Source organism: Macaca nemestrina, chromosome 19 (genome assembly GCF_043159975.1).
Source record: "Macaca nemestrina isolate mMacNem1 chromosome 19, mMacNem.hap1, whole genome shotgun sequence".
In the NCBI taxonomy this organism is placed as follows: domain Eukaryota; kingdom Metazoa; phylum Chordata; class Mammalia; order Primates; family Cercopithecidae; genus Macaca; species Macaca nemestrina.
In genome coordinates, this window is record NC_092143.1 from 82,854,249 (window position 1) to 82,870,181 (window position 15,933).

General features: G+C 46.0%; 3 protein-coding genes across 6 annotated transcripts in view; 1 reads left to right on the forward strand and 2 right to left on the reverse strand.

Annotated features, from left to right (window-relative positions):
• The window catches only part of LOC105478922 (spire type actin nucleation factor 1), a 192,720-nt gene extending 189,611 nt beyond the window's left edge, over nt 1–3,109 (reverse strand). The window contains exon 1 of one of the 4 annotated variants that reach the window (XM_071085718.1): nt 2,521–3,109. In XM_071085718.1, the coding sequence (XP_070941819.1) occupies nt 2,521–2,857 (337 nt within the window). In that variant the 5' untranslated portion in view covers nt 2,858–3,109. The remainder of the gene's footprint in view (nt 1–2,520) is intronic. The other 3 variants (XM_071085719.1, XM_071085720.1, XM_071085721.1) reach the window with 3 other exon arrangements.
• A 99-nt stretch (nt 3,110–3,208) lies between these two features.
• Nucleotides 3,209–15,933, forward strand: part of LOC105478925 (proteasome assembly chaperone 2) — a 67,599-nt gene continuing 54,874 nt past the window's right edge. Inside the window, exons 1-3 of the mRNA XM_011736656.2 lie at nt 3,209–3,338; nt 3,574–3,772; nt 10,437–10,508. The gene's annotated coding sequence lies outside the window, so the exon portion shown is untranslated. The remainder of the gene's footprint in view (nt 3,339–3,573; nt 3,773–10,436; nt 10,509–15,933) is intronic.
• Nucleotides 7,377–15,933, reverse strand: part of LOC105478927 (centrosomal protein 76) — a 39,869-nt gene continuing 31,312 nt past the window's right edge. The window contains exon 13 of the mRNA XM_011736660.2: nt 7,377–7,514. Coding sequence (XP_011734962.1) covers nt 7,498–7,514 — 17 coding nt within the window. The 3' untranslated portion in view covers nt 7,377–7,497. The remainder of the gene's footprint in view (nt 7,515–15,933) is intronic.

Consider the following 15,933-nt stretch of genomic DNA (forward strand, 5'->3'; position numbering starts at 1 on the left):
AAAAAAAAAAAGAAAAGAAAAGAAAAAGAGAGACTGGGCAAGGTGGATTACACCTGTAACGCCAGCACTTTGGGAGGCCAAGACAGTTGGATCACGTAAGCCCAGGAGTTCCAGGCTGCAATGAGCTATGACTACACCACCGCACTCCAGCGGTGCAATACAGCAAGAGCAGCGGTGCAATACCAGAGCAGCCTGGGCAATACAGCAAGACCCTGTCAAAAAAAAAAAAGAAAAGAAAAAGAAAAAAAGAAAAGAAAGAGAGAAAAAGAAAGAAAGAAGGAAAGAAATAAAGAAAGAAAGAAAAGAATTTTTAAGTGTGCACAACACCAAATTATTCATCAAGTTTAAGAATCAAGATAACATCTTCAGAAGACTGTGTATCCTCCTGAGCCATGCAATTATTCTTAAATCCCATGAGGAAATAAACTAATATTTTAGTATGAACTTCTTAAATAATTTTAGTCAATAGAAAATGCTCAAGTCTCTATTAACAACTTTGATTAGGCCTTCTCCATAACTGGTAGCGCAGGTCATGAGCAGAACTGAGAAAGAGAATTATAAACCTATTACGAATTGTGGAGAACAACTCCACTCACTATTTTCTCCATAAAGGCAGTTTATTACACTGAGATCAACATGTTATCACTCACACTAGTGATGTAAAAAATATTCCATTTCAACTAAGGTTCAGACCAAAAAACGAAAAAACAAAAAACCCATCCACGAGAATCTATCTATCTTTGACAACAAAACTACACTATTTTGGGATTAAGTTTAAGTGACAAGACAATGTAAACTGGGGGCTTGTTCTCTCCGGAAATCACCACTACCAATGCTGCTTCTGAAAGCAGGCTGCACACAACCATTTTTCCTCTGGAAACAGCTAAATTCCAAGGTACGATATTGCTGTATTTATTTATTTATTTATTTATTTGACGGGGTCTTGCTCTGTCACCCAGGCGGGAGTGCAGTAGTGCAATCTTGGCTCACTGCAGCCTCCACCTCCCAGGTTCAAGCAATTCTCGCGCCTCAGCCTCCCAAGTAGCTGGTATTCCAGGGGCACACCACCACGCCCGGCTAATTTTTGTATTTTTTGTAGAGACATGGTTTCACCATGTTGGCCAGGCTGGTCTCGAACTCCTGACCCTCAGGTGATCCACCTACCTCGACGTCCCAAAGTGCTGGGATTACAGGCATGAGCCACTGCACCCGGCAGACATTGCTGTATTTTATAAATGTATCTTTTTGTACCAATTAATACACTATAAATTATAATTGCAAGTGTTTCTCACTAAGTCCAGGTTTAAAAGCAATAAACCAATCAAATAAACAAAAAACTATGTGAAATAGTTTCAAAAGATTAAAAAGATGGATTTAAATAAAAACTTGTTTACCTGACGCTAAAAAATAAAAGATAAAAGCACGTAAATAAAAATGTGTTTACCTGACACTAAAAAACAAAAGATTAAAAACATGTTCTGGTGGAACTGAAAGAATAAGTATAACCTGGAATATTGTTTTAATCAAGTTAGACAAGGGTTTTCACTAAATGTCATTTTATTAATTCGAAATTACATCTTTCACCTTAAGCGTTTTGACATTTCCATCAACTTTCTAAAAGTGAGGGTAGATTGTTTTTCTATGTTTTTAATAGACTTGCCTCTCAAAAGAATGAATTAGATAAAAACTGATGAGAGAAACCTTTCCTCAACGTCCTCCTCCTCTTCAATGAGCATCTGAGTAAACCCTGGCTATAAATTACTGTTTAGGTCATAATCCTGAAAAATTTGCCTTAGACAATGACGTAACTAAGGCCCATTTTCTCTTTGTATCTGGACATCCTGTCAACTTTTTGCTTTACCAACCTGTTTTTCATCACAACCAATTTTCACACACAGGAATGTAATCGTGTTTTCCAACGTCCAGGAGCCAAAAGTCATTATTTAGTCTATTTTTCCATTTCTCCCCAAATAGCAGAATTCTCCTCTGCTGTCTAACGAGGCTGTCTAACGAGGAGCACGGCTAGCCTCCCGTGAGGAGCGCGGGGGTCCCGACAGCGGCACTGAGGATCCGCGCGGAGCCCCCGCGTGGAGCCTGCGATGCCCTCCCCACCCCGCGAACCCGGCCGTGCGCAGCAAACACGGCGTGAGGCGCACAGGCCGCTGGCCAGGAGCAGGGCCCAGCCCACCGCTCCCAAACGCGCCGCGGGCAGCTGTCGCGCGGGCTGCACAATGACGAGCGCCCCGCGGCCCGCAGGCCCAGGCCCACCCAGGGCCGCCCCAACGCCCTCCGCACAGCGGATCTGCGCCGCCGCCCGCCACGAGGCTCTGACCTCCGAGGGGCCCCGGCCCGCCCCGGCCTGACGCCGCCCTTCCCTGCGGGTCCCGGCCGGACCCTCCCGGGGGTATCCCGTGGCAAACGGGGGGCGGAGGGGGCGGAAGGGCCGGGGACGCTGAGGGTAAGGCGGCCCAGCTGGGGGCGTTCCAAGGACTACGAGGGAAAGGGGCCCGGCGGCCTCACCCGAAACGGGGGGCGGCTCTCCCGCGTCGTCGGCCGCGGGCGCCAGGGTGACGGCGCCGTCCCTCCAGACGCGGATCTGCGCGGCCGAGCGCACACGGCGGCGGGGCTGGCGGCGGCGGGCGGCGGCGCGCAGGGAGCCGCAGCACTGGTAGCACACGGCCCACGCCTGCTCCTCGTTGATGGGCTGGTTGTAGAGCCGCAGGATCTCCTCCAGGCTCAGCGCGTCCTGCGAGCCCCCGGCCGCGCCGCCGGCTGCCTCGGGCTCCCGCGGCCCCTCGCCGCCCCCCGCCTCAGCCCGCGGCTCCCCGCCGCCCGCCGGGCCGGCCGCCTGAGCCATCCCGCGGGTGGGCGCTGCGCTCGGCAGTCGCGCCGTGTGCCGGCGTCTCCTCAGCCCCGGAGCATCGTCTCCGCGCGCCGCCGCCTCACCATCCCCGGAACCGCCACCGCCCAACGCGGCCGCGCGCGCCGCCGCCGGGACCAGGCGAGTGCCCGGGAGGCGTGGGCGAGAGGAGGGCGGCGAGGACACGGCTGCAGTCCGGAGCAGACCGCCGCCGGCCGGTAGCTACGCGATGGCGTCCGGCGCCCCGCCCCGCCCCGCCTCGCGCAGTCCGGCGCCGCCCAGCGCCCGCCCCTCAGGGGGCCGCACGGGCCGGGGGATGCACGCTCTGGAGGTGAGGACCGGGCAGGACGGCCTGGCCTCGAGGCGAGATGGCCGCACGGTCTCTAGTGGGCCGCGACCCGCAAGGCTCGCAGAGTCGCAGGTGGTGACGCGCGGTCGGGGGCCCGGTCGCAGGGGACACACAGCTGGGGGCGCGATGGTGAGGGCGGCGACGCACGGTCCGGAGGGGACGCGAGGCCGGGTAGGGCGTGCAGGGTGGTGGGGCGTGGGGGACACGCGGGGCCGGGGTCGGACGAGCGGTCGGGGGGCGCAGGGGCAAGAGGGGGTCGCATTTATCACGGAAGCCCCCAGCCGACTCTGGCGGGGAACTGAGCGCGCCAACGCGGGTCACCGCCCTGCACTGCGGGAGAAGTCACCGCATTGACGTTCCCTAGGCGCTGGACGGCCGAGGGTCTGGTTGAGAACTTGAACCCGCCTGAAGCGGAGGCCTGAGAAAATGCAGGCCCGCTGAAGCCCGCCCGCCGGCCCTGAGCCCTGAAAGCCTCCCGCAGTTTCCCCCGACCCCGCGGCCGCTCTGCGCCTTTTCCGATTTCTTGCTGGTTGAATACCTCCCTCTCCACTCCCAACTTCAGGGTAAGCACCATAAAGATGGGGATCTTCACGGGTTTTCCTCGCTGACGTCTCCCAAAAGCTAAACCAGGGCCTGGAATATAAACATGTCGTACATAATTTGCAGGTGTTCGTTTCAGCGTCCTTCCGGATTCATTTGTAACATTCGTCCCTTCCCTCACTAAGGTAGTGTCTCAAGTACCACACTCATCAGAGCGTGTGGAATGAATATCACAGTGGTAAAATTGAACTGAGGGCAATTAGCCATAGAAATAAAGAATTCCGCCCCCCCACCTATTAAATATGCAATAAAACGGATAATTATTAATCACCCATTGGTAGATGAATTTAATCGATAAAATTCCACTGAGGCTAGTCCTGTGTGAAAGCCCTACAGAGTGTTGAAAGCATCAACCAAATAGGCAATGTGTATTAAATTCCTGTCAACCTTTTACGGCAGTTTTATGTGAAATGTTAGAAATCACGCTTTCAACAATCGTATCTTGCGGTAGAAACTACAACAGTCTATTTAAATTACAACCGTCTATGAAAATAAGATACTATCTTACATACAGCTGGGATGGGGAGGAGGGAGAAAAGCAACAGGACGAAAAGGAAGATGAAGAAATTGAAAGAGGGTCGTGCGCAGTAGTTTAGGCCTGTAATCCCAGCACTTTGGGAGGCTGAGGCGGGACGATCACTGACGTCAGGAGTTCAAGACCAGCCTGGACAACATGGTGAAACCCTGTCTCTACTAAAAATACAAAGAAAATTAGCCGGGTGTGGTGACGCACGCTTGTAATCCCAGGTACCCGGGAGGGTGAGGCAGGAGAATCGCTGGAACTTGGGAGATGGAGGTTACAGTGAGCCGAGATCACACCATTGCACTCCAGCCTGGGGGACAGAGCAAGAGTCAGTCTCAAAAGTAAATAAATAAGTAAAAAATAAATTGGAAGAGGAGAAGAAAGCTCTCCAGGCAATTTATTATAATTTCAGTACGACAGATACAAAACAACCCCTTAAAGTAGTATCACTTAATTATAGGTTCCTAATCTCATTTGTAACAATGCAGTATCTATGCGTGCCAAAGCCCGGAGAGGCAAACATATAATTCCTTATGTGTGACACTATATATATATAAATATATCTCTGTCCTCTTGATTAAAAACAGACAAACATTACCATATTTTGCTATTTCAAAAGTGTATCCAGTGTGAATTTTGAAAATACAGACTGGTTTAAAATATTTTGAACAAGCCAGGGAAAAAAATGATCTACTTTTATGGACAACACTACCACCTTCTGGCCTTATGGGATACTGCTGCCCATTGCACTTGGACAACTACAGCCAAAAACATTTTTGTCTTTGCCTTTCCCACCAGTAAACAAGATAAATGGGTTTAATAAGCTGGGGAATCTATGAGCCATTAACCTGCTAATCCTGGCATAGGGTAGTAAATAAATCTTGAAGACAACAGTACAGGGAAGGAGGAAGTGAGTAAAGGAAATCCGAACTTTATTTTTTAAAAGATGCATTATTTTTTTAGTCATCCCTCTAATCAATGGAAAAAGATGCAGTTTCTCTTTTTTTTTGATTGAGACAGAGTCTCACTTGGTCACCCAGGCTAGGGTCAGTGCCGTGATTTCAGCTCACTGCAACCTCCGCCTCCTGGGTTGAGACGATTCTCATGCCTCGGCCTCTGGAGTAGCTAGGATTACAGGCACACGCTACCATGCCTGGCTAACTTTTGTATTTTTAGTAAAGACAGGGTTTCACCAAGTTGGCCAGGCTGGTCTCAAACTCCTGACCTCAGTAGTCCACCCGCCTCAGCCTCCAAAAGTGCTGGGATTACAGATGTGAGCCACTGTGCCCGGCCAAAAGATGCATTCTTAAAAACAAATTTGCAACACTGGGATTTTCCTTGAGTGATGATTGTTTAAATATATACACACTTTGAGAGGGAGACATTACTGCACTGTATCACAGGACGGTTATATTCAACACAGGAGCTTTTTTTTTTTTTTTTTTTTTGTCAAGTAACAATTCATGGCTATGATATACTTAAATATTTTGCCTGTGTGAGCATATATGTAATTAAGTTGAGGAAAGATGACAAGTAGAATATTGTGTGATGTTTCTTCTCTACACAAAATAAAGGAAAATCTTTAAAATCCTAGCAGTCGGGCCGGGCGCGGTGGCTCACGCCTGTAATCCCAGCACTTTGGGAGGCCGAGGCGGGCGGATCACAAGGTCAGGAGATCGAGACCACGGTGAAACCCCGTCTCTACTAAAAATACAAAAAATTAGCTGGGCGCGGTTGTGGGCGCCTGTAGTCCCAGCTACTCGGGAGGCTGAGGCAGGAGAATGGCGTGAACCCGGGAGGCGGAGCTTGCAGTGAGCCGAGATCGCGCCACTGCACTCCAGCCTGGGCGACAGAGCAAGACTCCGTCTCAAAAAAAAAAAAAAAAAAAAAAAAATCCTAGCAGTCTTCTAAGTTTAGTTATACAACATGAACGCTTGACTCTTTTTTGTATAAAGACCATAACTTACTAACTTCTAAATGATTTTCAGTACTCCTTAAAGTTTTGATAAGCTGGCCGGGCATGGTGGCTCACGCCTGTAATCCTAGCACTTTGGGAGGCCGAGGCAGGCAGATCACCTGAGGTCAGGAGTTCGAGACCAGCCTGGCCAACATGGCAAAAACCCATCTCTACTAAAAATACAAAAATTAGCTGGGCATGGTGGCAGGCACCTGTAATCACAGCTACTTGGGAGGCTGAGGCAGGAGAATCACTTGAACCTGGGAGGCAGAGACTACAGTGAGCCGAGATTGCACCATTGCACCCCCAGCCTGGGCGACAAGAGCAAAACTTTGTCTCAAAAAAGCAGAAAAAAAATTGATAAGCCTTTTACTGTTCTCCATCATCACAACACTCTGAAAGTGACTGCTGACCACTCAAAGGCTACCAGCGGTTAATATCTTCTCAGTGGAGTTCAAGCAGCCCTGTGGAATAACAGCACTGTCCCATTTTCTCATTTTCAATTCATATTTGGGGCCAGGCGCAGTGGCTCATGCCTGCAATCCCAGCACTTTGGGAAGCCAACGCAGGCAGATCACTTGAGGCCAGGAGTTTGAGACCAGCCTGGCCGACGTGGTGAAACCTCATCTCTACTAAAAATGCAAAGAAAATTAGCCAGGCATGGTGATGCATGCCTGTAATCCCAGCTACTCGGGAGCCTGAGGCAGGAGAATCGCTTGAACCCAGGAAGCGGAGATTGCGGTGAGCCAAGATTGTACCACTGCACTCCAGCCTGGGTGACAGAGTGAGACTCCATCTCAAAGAGAAAAAAAAAAAAAAAATCCAAAGATTGAAATGCCTTTATGTTCAGGATATTTTGTTCCCAATTTCAGTCATTGATTGTATTTTTACTCTGTGACTTCACATTTAAAATGTCTGAACAACTCAAATCAACATTTAAATGTCTTTTTCAAAGTGCTGTGAAGTCCGATGTGTTACTCTGAATATGGTTTTGTTTTTGTTGATTTTGTTATTTTTTAAAAATGGAATCCTTGACTTTTTTTATATTTACTTATTATTCTTGTAGAATAAATGTACTTCATGCTTCATACTCTGGAAGTGCTGGCCGCGCTGCTCTGAGTCTTTCAGGGAGCACCATCACTGTGCAGCCCATCACTGTGCATCACTGTGCAGCCCACTTTTTTGCAGACACTTGTGGACAGGTGCTCCTAAGGGGCACATTCACCTAGAAAAGTGCACCAGAAAGGAAAAAAAAAAAAAAAAACAGCATATTTTTTAATGTTGTAACCTAAATTTTCATTGCCTACAATTGTAATACTTTATACATCTATAGTGATACTTCATACTTTCAAAATGTGCTCTTCAGTTATACAACTTGAAGGGTCAGATATTGTTATTTCTGTCTTACAGAGGAGAAAATACAGTCATAGGACAAAATGCAGAAGCAGTAAATGAAACAGGTGGGACTGGAACTCAGGCCTCCTGACCAGCTCAGCTCTTTCTCCTACATTACAATGTCCGTGTACACTCACACACAGCGAGAATGAAGTCCTGAGCCTGGCCGTGGGGACTCACACCTGTAATCCCAGCACTGTGGTAGGCTGAGGCGGGAGCATCATTTGAGCTCACAAGTTTGAGACCAGCCTGGGCAATGTGACGAAATCCATCTCTACAAAAAATACAAAAAATTAACCAGGTGTGGTGGTGCACACCTATAATCCCAGCTGCTCAGAAGGCTGAGGCACAAGAATCACTTGAACCCTGGAGGCAGAGGCTGCAGTGACCCGAGATCATGCCACTGCACTCCAGCCTGGGCAATACAGTGAGACCTTGTCTCAAAAAAAAAAAAAAAGAAAGAAAGAAAAAAAATGTTTTGAGGAAAAGTAGAGGATTGAGATAAAAGGTATTAACAGTAGTGTATCAGTGGGTTCATGAGAGACCTTGGAAAATACTAGGCTAAGCAATAATCATGTTTCACCTACTTAATGTGATTGATTCTCCTTTAAGATAATTATTTTTAAACCATTATAGATGTATGATGTTCTGATCTGAATATAAGTGTAATTATTAGCTTCAACTAGTTAAGAAGATTTGTCTTCGAAAAGACTTCATAAATATGAATTTTAGGCCAAGCCACTATTTTATGCTTACAGAAATTGGAGCCTATAAAGGTTAAGTGACTTACCCCAAATTACTGCTAGTTGGCCTGAGATAATTCAAATATATTTCCTATAACACAAACTTTCCAAATACTCTTTTATAGCCGTATTACATAATTCTGATCAGATTTCAAATGTTAGGACAAGCAGTAGCTTACTCCTTAATTCCAGTGGGAAATTAAAAACAAAATAAGGCCCAAAAATATCTATTCTTTGAGACAGTCGCTTGAGGCCAAGGCTTGAGTGCAGTGGAATGATCTCAGCTCACTGCAACCTCCACCTCCTAGGTTCAAGCAATCCTCCCACCTCAACCTTCCAAGTAGCTGGGACCACAGGTGCACACCAATACCTGGCTAACTGTTGTACTTTTTTGCAGAGACAAAAAAGAGACAGGGTTTCACCATGTTGCCCAGGCTGGTCTGGAACTCCTGAGCTCAGGTAATCCACCCACCTCTTCCTCCCAAAGTGCTGGGATTACAGGTGTAAGCACCACAACTGGCCACAAAAATACCTTTGTTTTGTAGCAAAGTTTGATGTTTGACAATAATTGCTTAAAAATGGAGAATTCTCAATAAAATCTTAACCAGAGTTTTTGTGTTGTGTAAATTAAAGAAAAATTTTCAGACTGAATCACACTTTGCTGATGAGACAATGCAAAAATATTTTTTCAAGCCTCCATTATTTAATTTTTCCTGAGTGTGTGTGTGTGAAGAGACAGAGTCTCATTCTGTTGCCCAGGCTTGATGGAGTCCAGTGGTGCAATCATAGCTCGCTGTAATCTCTAACTCCTGTGCTGAAAAGAATCCTCCCAGCCGGGCACAGTGGCTCATGCCTATAATCACAGCATTTTGGGAGGCTGAGGTGGGCAGATCACCTGAGGTCAGGAGTTCAAGACCAGCGTGACCAACATGGAGAAACCCCGTCTCTACTAAAAATACATAATTAGCTAGGCATAGTGGCGCATACCTGTAATCCTAGCTACCCGGGAGGCTTAGGCAGGAGAATCGCTTGAACCCAGCGGGGCGGAGGTTGTAGTGAGCTGAGATCTTGCCGTTGCACTCCAGCCTGGGCAACCAGAGCGAAACTCCATCTCAAAAGAAAAAAAGAGTCCTCCCACTTCAGCCTTCTGAGTAGGCTGGGACTGCGGGGATGTGCCACCACACCCCACTAATTTTTAAAAACTTTTTGTAGGCTGGGCGTGGTGGCTCACGCCTATAATCCCAGCACTTTGGGAGGCCGCGGCGGGTGGATCACGAGGCCAGGAGATCGAGACCATCCTGGTTAACACGGTGAAACCCCATCTCTACTAAAAATACAAAAATTAGCCAGGCATGGCGGCATGTACCTGTAGTCCCAGCTATTCAGGAGGCTGAGGCAAGAGATCGCTTGAACCCGGGAGGCAGAGATCGCAGTGAGCCAAGATCATGCCATTGCTCTCCAGCTTGGGTGACAGAGTGAGACTCTGGCTCAAAAATTTTTTTTTTTTGTAGAGAAAGGGTGTCAGTCTGCTGCCCAAGCTGGTCTCAAATTCCTGGGCTCAAGGTATCCTCCCACCTTGGCCTCCCAAAGTGCTGGGATTACAAGTTTGAACCATTATGCTTGGCTAATTTGTCCTGATTTTTTTTTTTTTTTTTTTTTTTTTAAATACAGGGTCTTGCTCTGTGGCTCAGGCTGGAGTGCAGTGGTGCAATCTCTGCTCACTGCAACCTCTGCCTCCCAGGTTCAAGTGATTCTCCTGCCTCAGCCTCCTGAGTAGCTGGGATTACAGGTGCCCACCACCATGCCCAGCTAACTTTTGTATTTTTAGTAAAGCAGGGTTTCACCATTTTAGCCAGGCTGCTCTCGAACTCCTGAACTCAAGTGATCCACCCACCTCAGCCTCCTAAAGTGCTGGTGGGAGCCACTGCACCTGACTTATCCTAATCTTTATCGAGAAAAGATGGCCTTTTCCTGTTGCTCAAAAAAGGTGTTTTTTCCCTCATGTACAGGCGGAGGTCTAGAGCTGCTCCTGGCTCTTGTACTCTACTTTGACCCAATGAGAGCCTCATTTCTCTTCCAAGGTGAGTGTATAACCAACATAAAATATGACTTCCCTTTAATTCAACTAGATATTTAATGAATTCCGCACATTCCAGATGTGCTAAAAAGCTAGTCTTTAAGCTTTGCCTTAGTAATTTGTGTAGAAGGGTATAGGTAAAGGTATAGGCGTGGTGGTATGTGCCTGTGGTTCCAGCTACTCGGAGGCTGAGGTGGGAGGATTGCTTGAGCCCGGGAGGTAGAAGTTGCAGTGAGCCGAGTTCATGCCTTGTATGTTACTTGTGCTTTTCCCTTAGGATTTCCCCTGAACTGTTCTGTTAACCTCAATTCCTGTCCTCCTGATCTTTTGTAGAAAGAGCCACTGATGGAACACTGTGTATTTCCCTTACGTGCCATACCTGTTCATACCTCTCAGGAACAGAAGTGTAACCCTTGCTCCCACTCTCGACCTAGCAATCTAATCCTTCTTAAGAGATGTTGGAAGAAAAATTATTGACATTGCAATTCATAAAAACATGACATCCCAGAGCTTAACCTAAAGTTGTAAGAGAGTGTTTTAAAGAAACTTAATTTTCTTTTTTTTTTTTTTTTTTGGAAACGGAGTCTTGCCCTGTCACCCAGACTGGAGTGCAGTGGCACAATCTCTACTCACTACAACCTCCGCCTCCCGGCTTCAAGCAGTTCTCCTGCCTCAACCTCCCGACTAGCTGTGACTACAGATGCACGCCACACGCCCAGCTAATTTTTTTATTTTTAGTAGAGACGGGGTTTCACCATGTTGGCCAGGCTGATCTTGAACGCCTGACCTCGTGATCTGCCCACCCTGGCCTCCCAAAGTGCTGGGATTACAGGCGTGAGCCACCGTGCCTAGCCCAACACTATTTTAATGGTATCAAAATTATTCCTTTGTGGCTGGGCACAGTGGCTCATACTTGTAATCCCAGCATCTTGGGAGACTGAGACAGGAGGAATACTTGATGCCAGAAGTTCAAGACCAGACTGAGCAACATAGCAAGACCTCATCACTACAAAAAAAAAAAAAGGTTTAAAATTAGCCAGTCACAGTGGCATACAACTCTAGTCCTAGCTACTTAGGAGGCTGAGGCAAGAGGATCACTTGAGCCCAGGAGTTCTAGGTTAAAGTGAGCTGTGATCATGCCACTGTACTCCAGCCTGGGTGACAGAGTGAGACCCCTGGCTCAAAAAATTAAAAAAGTATTATCTTGCAAAATTTGCTAAGTAATGGTCATTCTTCAACTGTGATATTGTCATAATGCCATGGATGTTTTCAGGGTTAACAAAATTTTGTGGTATTCTTTTTTTTTTTTTTTTTTTTTTTTTTTTTGTGAGGTAGGGTCTCCCTCTATTGCCCAGGCTGGAGTGCAGTGTGCAATCATGGCTTGAAGCCTCGTGACATCCCGCCTCAATTGATCCTCCCACCTCAGCCTCCCAAATAGATGGGACTACAGGTGCACACACCATGCCTGGTTTTTGTTTTGTTTTGTTTTCTGTATTTTTGGTAGAGAGAGGGTTTCACCACATTGCCCAAACTGATCTTGAACTCCTCGCTCAATTGATCCACCTGCCTTGGCCTCCCAAAGGGGTGGAATTACAGGCATGAGCCACCATACCCGGCCTGAAAAAAAAAAAAAAAAACGCAAGAAACTTTTGAATCGATTTATTCTACCACATTTAGAACAACCGCTGCTTATCATAGACAGGCTATTTGATTCTTCCAATCAGGTTTATCAAAACTGAAGATTCCAATTTAACATCTTTAATCCAAACATGTTTTATTAATATATTGACAAAAAAAGTAAATCTTATTCATAACTTGAGTTTAAAATTTAAAATTCCATATATTACTGAAGTTAAGCTAATATAAATCTCAATCTGATTCTGATAAATTAAGATGTATATGGAAAACATCACCAAACACAATTAAGATGTATGTGGAAACCCTAAAGCACACACTAAAAAAACCCCTCAAAAATTAGTGATTTTAAAAAAAGACAAAAAATAGTCATAAAAATCATTAAAGAAATTAAAACATTAAATTAGAAAGTATTCTTTTGGGCTGGGTGTGGTGGCTCCCACCAGTAGTCCCAACACTTTGGGAGGCTGAGTCAGGAGGATCGCTTGAGGCCATGAGTTTAAGACCTGTATTTGAGTGAGACCTTGTTTCTACAAAAAAATTTTAAAAGTTAGCTGAGTGTGGTGGTACATGCCTATAGTCCCAGCTGCTCTGGAGGCTGAGGCCAGAGGATCTGTTGAGCCCAGGAGTTCAAAGCTGCAGTGAGCTATGATCACACCACTGCAGTCTAGCCCCAAAGACAGAGTGAGACACTGTCTCTTGAAATTAAGACAATATAATATTCGGCCGGGCGCGGTGGCTCTTGCCTGCAATCCCAGGACTTTGGGAGGCCAAGGCAGGTGGATCGCAAGGTCAGGAATTCAAGACCAGCCTGGCCAACATGGTGAAACCCCCATCTCTAGTGAAAATACAAAAATTAGCCATGCGTGGTGGCACGCACCTGTAGTCCCAACTACTCAGGAGGCTAAGGCTGGAGAATTGCTTGAATCTGGGATGCAGATTCAAGTGAATCAATATCATGCCACTGCACTCCACCCTGGGTGACAGAGCAAGACTCTGTCTCAAAAACAAAAAAGAAAAGAAAAGAAAGTATAATATTCACTTAACACAGAAGAAAGCAATAGACCTGCAGGTGCTTTCTGATCTTAAAAAAAAAAAAAAAACAAAACAAGAAAGCAGTAAGGGAGAAATAAAGGGGGGAAAAAAAAACACGAGGCAAAAGAAAAGTAAGATGGCAAACACAAATCCAGCCATATCAATAATAGCATTAAATGTGAACGGGGCTGGGCGCAGTGGCTCACACCTGTAATTGCAGCACTTTGGGAGGTCGAGGCAGGTGTATCACCTGAGGTCAGGAGTTTGAGACCAGCCTGGCCAACATGGTGAGACCCTGTCCCAACTAAAAATACAAAAATTAGCCAGACATGTTGGTGCAGGCCTGTAATCCCAGCTACTTGGGAGGCTGAGGCAGGAGAATCACTTGAATCTGGGAGGTGGAGGTTGCGTTAATCTGAGTATCAAAATTATTTGAGTATCAAAACTGAGTATCATATATATATAATCTGAGTATCAAAATAATCAAAAAAAAAAAGTGAATGGACTTAATCAAATCAAAAAGCTGAAACTGTCAGACTGGATTAAAAAAAGAAAATTCAACTATATGTTGTCTACCGAGCAAGATACGCTTTATTCCTTTTTTTTTTTTTTTTTTTTTTTTGAGACAGAGTCTCGCTCTGCACCCAAGCTGGAGTGCAGTGGAGAGCAATCTCGGCTCACTGCAGCCTCTGCCTCCTGGGTTTAAGCGATTCCCCTGCCTCAGCCTCCCAAGTAGCTGGGATTACAGGCATGTGCCACCATGCCCAGCTAATTTTTGTATTTTTAGTAGAGACGGGGTTTCACCATGCTGGCTAGGCTGGTGGTGAACTCCTGATCCGGGGTGATCTGCCCGCCTCAGCCTCCCAATTACAGGCTTGAGCCACCGCCCCCCGCCTTGTTTTTTTTTTTTTTTTTTTTTGAGACAGAATTTCACACTGTTTCCCAGACTGGAGTGCAGTGGTGTGATCTCAGCTCACTGCAACCTCCACCACCTCCCAGGTTCAAGCGATTCTCCTGTCTCAGCCTCCCGAGTAGCTGGGATTACAGGCATGCACCACCACACCCAGCTAATTCTGTATTTTTAGTAGAGACAGAGTTTCTCTATGTTGGTCAGGCTGGTCTCAAACTCCCGTCCTCAGGTGATCCGCCCGCCTTGGCCTCCCAAAGTGCTGGGATTACAGGCATGAGCCACCACGCCAGGCCCCAATTTTTTCATTTTTCATAGAGATGCAGTCTCACTATGTTGACTTGGATTGGCTCAAATTTTTATTCAATAGGTTTATGCTTGACTAATGAAAAATGAAGTTTCTGGGTTTCTGATACTTTTCTATTAACTAAATAGAGAGATATAAAAATACATATATATACACATATAGAGGGGACTGTCAGTATACATATTGTCAAGAACAACACCTTAGAGACATTGTTTTTTAAATTTTACATTTTTAATAGAAAAACAACTTTTATGACAGCTAAATATACAAGGTAAATTTAATTCTTAAAAAGAAAAATTGGCCAGGCATGGTGGCTCCTGCCTGTAATTCCAGCACTTTGGGAGGCCAAGGTGGGTGGATCACCTGAGGTCAGGAGTTTGAGGCCCACCTGACCAACATGCAGAAACCCCATCTCTACTAAAAAAAAAAAAAAAAAAAATTAGCCAGATGTGATGGCAGGTGTCTGTAATCCCAGCTACTTGGGAGGCTGAGGCAGGAGAATCACTTGAACCCAGGAGGCAGAGGTTGTGGTGAGCTGAGATTGCGCTGTTGCACTCCAGCCTGGGCAACAAGAGCCAAACTCTTGTCTCAAAAAAAAAAAAGAAAAAGAAAAATTATTAGTAAGAACAAGCCAGGCGTGATGGCTCATACCTGTAATCCCAGCACTTGGGGAGGCCGAGGCGGGTGGATTGCCTGAGCTTAAGAGTTCGCGACCAGCCTGGGCAACGAGGTGAAACCCCATCTCAAACACAAAAAAATTAGCTGGGCGTGGCAGCATGTGCCTGTAGTCCCAGCTACTTGGGAGGCTGAGGCAGGAGAACTGCTTGAACCTGGGAGGCGGAGGTTGCCGTGAGCCAAGATTGCGCCACTGCACTCCAGCCTGGGCAACAGAGTGAGACTCTGTCTCAAAAAAAAAGAAAAAAGAAAAAATAATAATAGCAGACTTCTAGTGGTACATGCACTGAAATAACCTTATAAGTCTTTAGAGAAAAATATTAATGCCAGACTCTTGGTGCATAAAAAGCATATTTATTACACAGTTTATACCAAAAGTGCATTTGAAATACACATTACTCTGGTACAATAAGGTGGGAAACTCAGCCTCAATGTTAATTCAGCCTTGATCTTAATATAGTCTGTCTCTTAGTGCATACCTCATAGTTTGTCTCAAAAGTTGAAAATTACCAGCAATTTTCTGTTGATAGCTTTATTTGTAATTTTGGCAAAAGTTTTTTTTCTTTGAGATAGGGTCTTGCTCTATCACCCAGGCTGGAGTGCAGTGGCACAATCTTTTGGGCTCAAGTGATTCACCCACTTCACCCTCCCAAGTAGCTGGGACTACAGGTGTGCACAATCACGCCATGCTAATTTTTAAAATTTTTTGTAGAGATGGGGTCTTGCTATATTGCCCAGGCTGGTCTTAAACTCTTGAACCCAAGACATTCTCCTGCCTCAGCCTCCCAGAGTACTGGAATTATAGGTGTGAGCCATTATGCTTTAAAAAAAGCTTTAATTATTATTTTGCTAATTTTCTACAGTCATGTC